Source organism: Gossypium raimondii, chromosome 13, assembly GCF_025698545.1.
Source record: "Gossypium raimondii isolate GPD5lz chromosome 13, ASM2569854v1, whole genome shotgun sequence".
NCBI classification, from domain to species: domain Eukaryota; kingdom Viridiplantae; phylum Streptophyta; class Magnoliopsida; order Malvales; family Malvaceae; genus Gossypium; species Gossypium raimondii.
Genome location: NC_068577.1, coordinates 40,572,656 through 40,575,583, shown reverse-complemented (window position 1 = coordinate 40,575,583; position 2,928 = coordinate 40,572,656). Strand labels below are relative to the sequence as shown.

Sequence of the window (2,928 nt, the reverse complement as noted above, 5' to 3'; positions counted from 1 at the left end):
TGTTGATATCTTGTGTGATGTGCATAGGAAACGAGTGTGGAAAGGTAATGAAATAGTAAGTTCATATGGCTGAAAATTAATGATTAAAAGTTAATTTCATGAATTATATAATGTATGATGAGATATATTTATTGTTGAAATGAGAATAAAATAAAAATGAGAAAACCGAATAAATGATCAAATTGAGCGGAACGCCGGATTTGAGTAATTCTGATCAGTGACAAAGTGATAAGTGGTAGCTTTAGCTACACTTATCTGATCAAGAGACAAAGTGATAAGTGGTAGCTTTAGCTACACTTATCTGATCAAGAGACAAAGTGATAAGTGATAGCTTTAGCTACACTTATCTGATCAAGTGACAAAGTGATAAGTGGTAGCTTTAGCTACACTTATCTGATCAAGTGACAAAGTGATAAGTGGTAGCCTAGCTACACTTATCTGATCAGGGACAAGTGATAAGTGATCATACGTAAGACCATAGTTATACTATGGCAAAGTGGAAGTGAAGTACTCAATTTTCCGTAACCGTTCCCTAATTTGATTAAGGATGGTAAGTGAAAAATGGGCCCAAAAGAATTAAAGTAAATGGTTAAGTGGTAGTATATTTATACCAGGATGATGTTGTTATTTTAAAGTGACATTTTCATTGCAAAATTGAGAATTTCATAAATGTGTTATTGAATGGTATAATCGATAAACGTTGAGTTAAATGGTAAGTATGTATTAGTGTTGAACTTAATGTCATTGAGTTTTAAGTTGTACGTGAATTAAATGGAAATTGCTAGTGATATGATTTAAATTGTGAGCATGAGAAATTGCGAATTGAATGGAATGGAAATGAAGCATTGAATTGCATGAGTATGTATCGGGTTTCGTAGGCCCTAATTATTATGATTATAATATTTTGAGGATATATTGTGAAAAGTTATAGAAGCATGTTAATTATTTTGAAAGTTTTAATTTAGATGAAATTTTATAACTCGGTTAAATACGTTTACAAGTGTATGTGTTTTAGTAATGCCTTGTACCCTATTCCGGTGTTGGATACGGGTAAGGGGTGTTACACAGACCTTGCTTTTGTCTTGTTATCTCTTCAAGTTGAATGAAATGAGTTGCAAATCGAGTAAGAGCAGGTCGAAGTATTTGTTTCCCTTGTGTATACTTCTTCATCAAATCAACAGTCCAAATGTGATTGTATAAAAAGCAAGTCACTCTTTTTGCCTCATCTAACACTTTTGCTACACTGGGCTTTTTCCCAATATCTTTAAGGCATAAATCTAAACAGTGAGCTGCACATGAGGTCCAATATAAATGTTTTCTTTTCAACATTAATTTTTTTCCAGCAGCTTTCATTGCTGCCTCATTATCAATCACTATTTGGACAATGTAATTTTCTCCAATTTCTTCTACAACTGAATCTAACAAACAGTAGTAGAATTCAGCATCTCTACTACAGACACTTGAGGCATCTACCGATTTCCAAAAAATGGTTCCTTTACTGCAATAAACAAGGAAATTAACGATGTGCATTTGATTCAAACTGTTGGTCCAACCATCACACATTAGAGTTGCACCCAATTCTTTCCAATGAGTCTTTAGTCCATTTACCCAATCATGAATTCGTTGATACTCTGACTCCAAATACACATCTGAAACCTCATAAGGTGTTGGAAGCCTTACACCTTGTCCAACTTCTGCTGACACTTGAATTAAGTTATACAACCATGGAGAGCTTGCTAATTGAAAAGGAAGTCTTTCATATATTAAAAATTTAGATACCGCATCACCTATCTTCCTTCGAAAAGTCTTTAAAAAAGAGTCATTGACCTTTGGTTGCTTTGAACTTTTGCTTCTAACCAATTCAGGTATAGCTCTCCTTAAGGTAAACTCAGACTCACTTGGGATGGATTTACTTGTTCTTTCTCTATTATGTTTTCTAGCTGATCCATGAGAAGATCGCCCTTCTTCATAAATGTTATCCCAACCGCCAGTACTTCGTCTGAATTCTTCCTTTCTATGCCACTCGTGTTGTGATTGGATACTTTCTCGAGTTGCTTGCCTTATAGCAGAAACCTCATCAATGAATCCCTCGTGTTCATCCTTCTCTTCTATTAATTGAGATAAGAATTCATCTTTTCTCCTCTTTTTGTCTATTTTCTTTGTGTTGCTTTCTTTTAGTACATTCATCATACTTTCTCTAATGACACTTGTTAATAAAATAAAAATAATTTGTTAATAAAATAAAAATAATTCACACTTTATATTATTATCAATTATATATAATCTTTATTGATAATTTTACAATAACATTTAAAAATAATAGTAAAGTATCACATACCAGTAACATTAGGGCATGGTGCAACATTGTCGGTTTTATGAGCAATATGCTCTTTAAATCGTGTTATTCCTCCTTTCACAACTTTACCACAAAGTTTACATACGATATTTCCTCTCGTATTTGGCACTGGAGTTCCAAAGTGCCAACCTATATCATTACTTGGTGCACCCTCCAATCCTTCAGTCAGGAACTCTTCACGTGGTGGCATGCTTTATTTTTATTTATATATAAGAAACATAAAATTATATTTAGAAATACAAGCAACTCATTACTTATATTATCAACAATATAATACCAAAAAAGTAAACAAAATTTAAAGCTAAAGTAAAGACCTAATATTATAGAAATAAATAAATAAATATTGTGTAAAACAATTTAATAATAATAATTATGGTATTAATAATAATAATAACAATAATAAAAATCTTAAAATTAAAAATTATATAAAAGGATATAGATAAATAAAATGATATAATAAAATAAATGAATTTAAAATATTTAGGTAAATAAATATGAAAAGAAATATAATTGACATAATAATGCAAAACTAATTAAATTTTAATAATATGGTAATAATAAAAAGTAAATAA

At 30.9% G+C, this 2,928-nt stretch overlaps 1 protein-coding gene across 1 annotated transcript; it reads right to left on the bottom strand.

Annotated features, from left to right (window-relative positions):
• Nucleotides 1-1,029: 1,029 nt before the first annotated feature.
• On the bottom strand, nt 1,030-2,546 carry LOC128036191 (uncharacterized). Its single transcript, XM_052627100.1, has 2 exons — nt 2,339-2,546; nt 1,030-2,108 (listed from the first exon to the last, which is right to left on the bottom strand). The coding sequence occupies exons 1-2, from the start codon at nt 2,544-2,546 to the stop codon at nt 1,030-1,032; spliced, it is 1,287 nt and encodes a 428-aa protein (XP_052483060.1).
• Nucleotides 2,547-2,928: the final 382 nt, after the last annotated feature.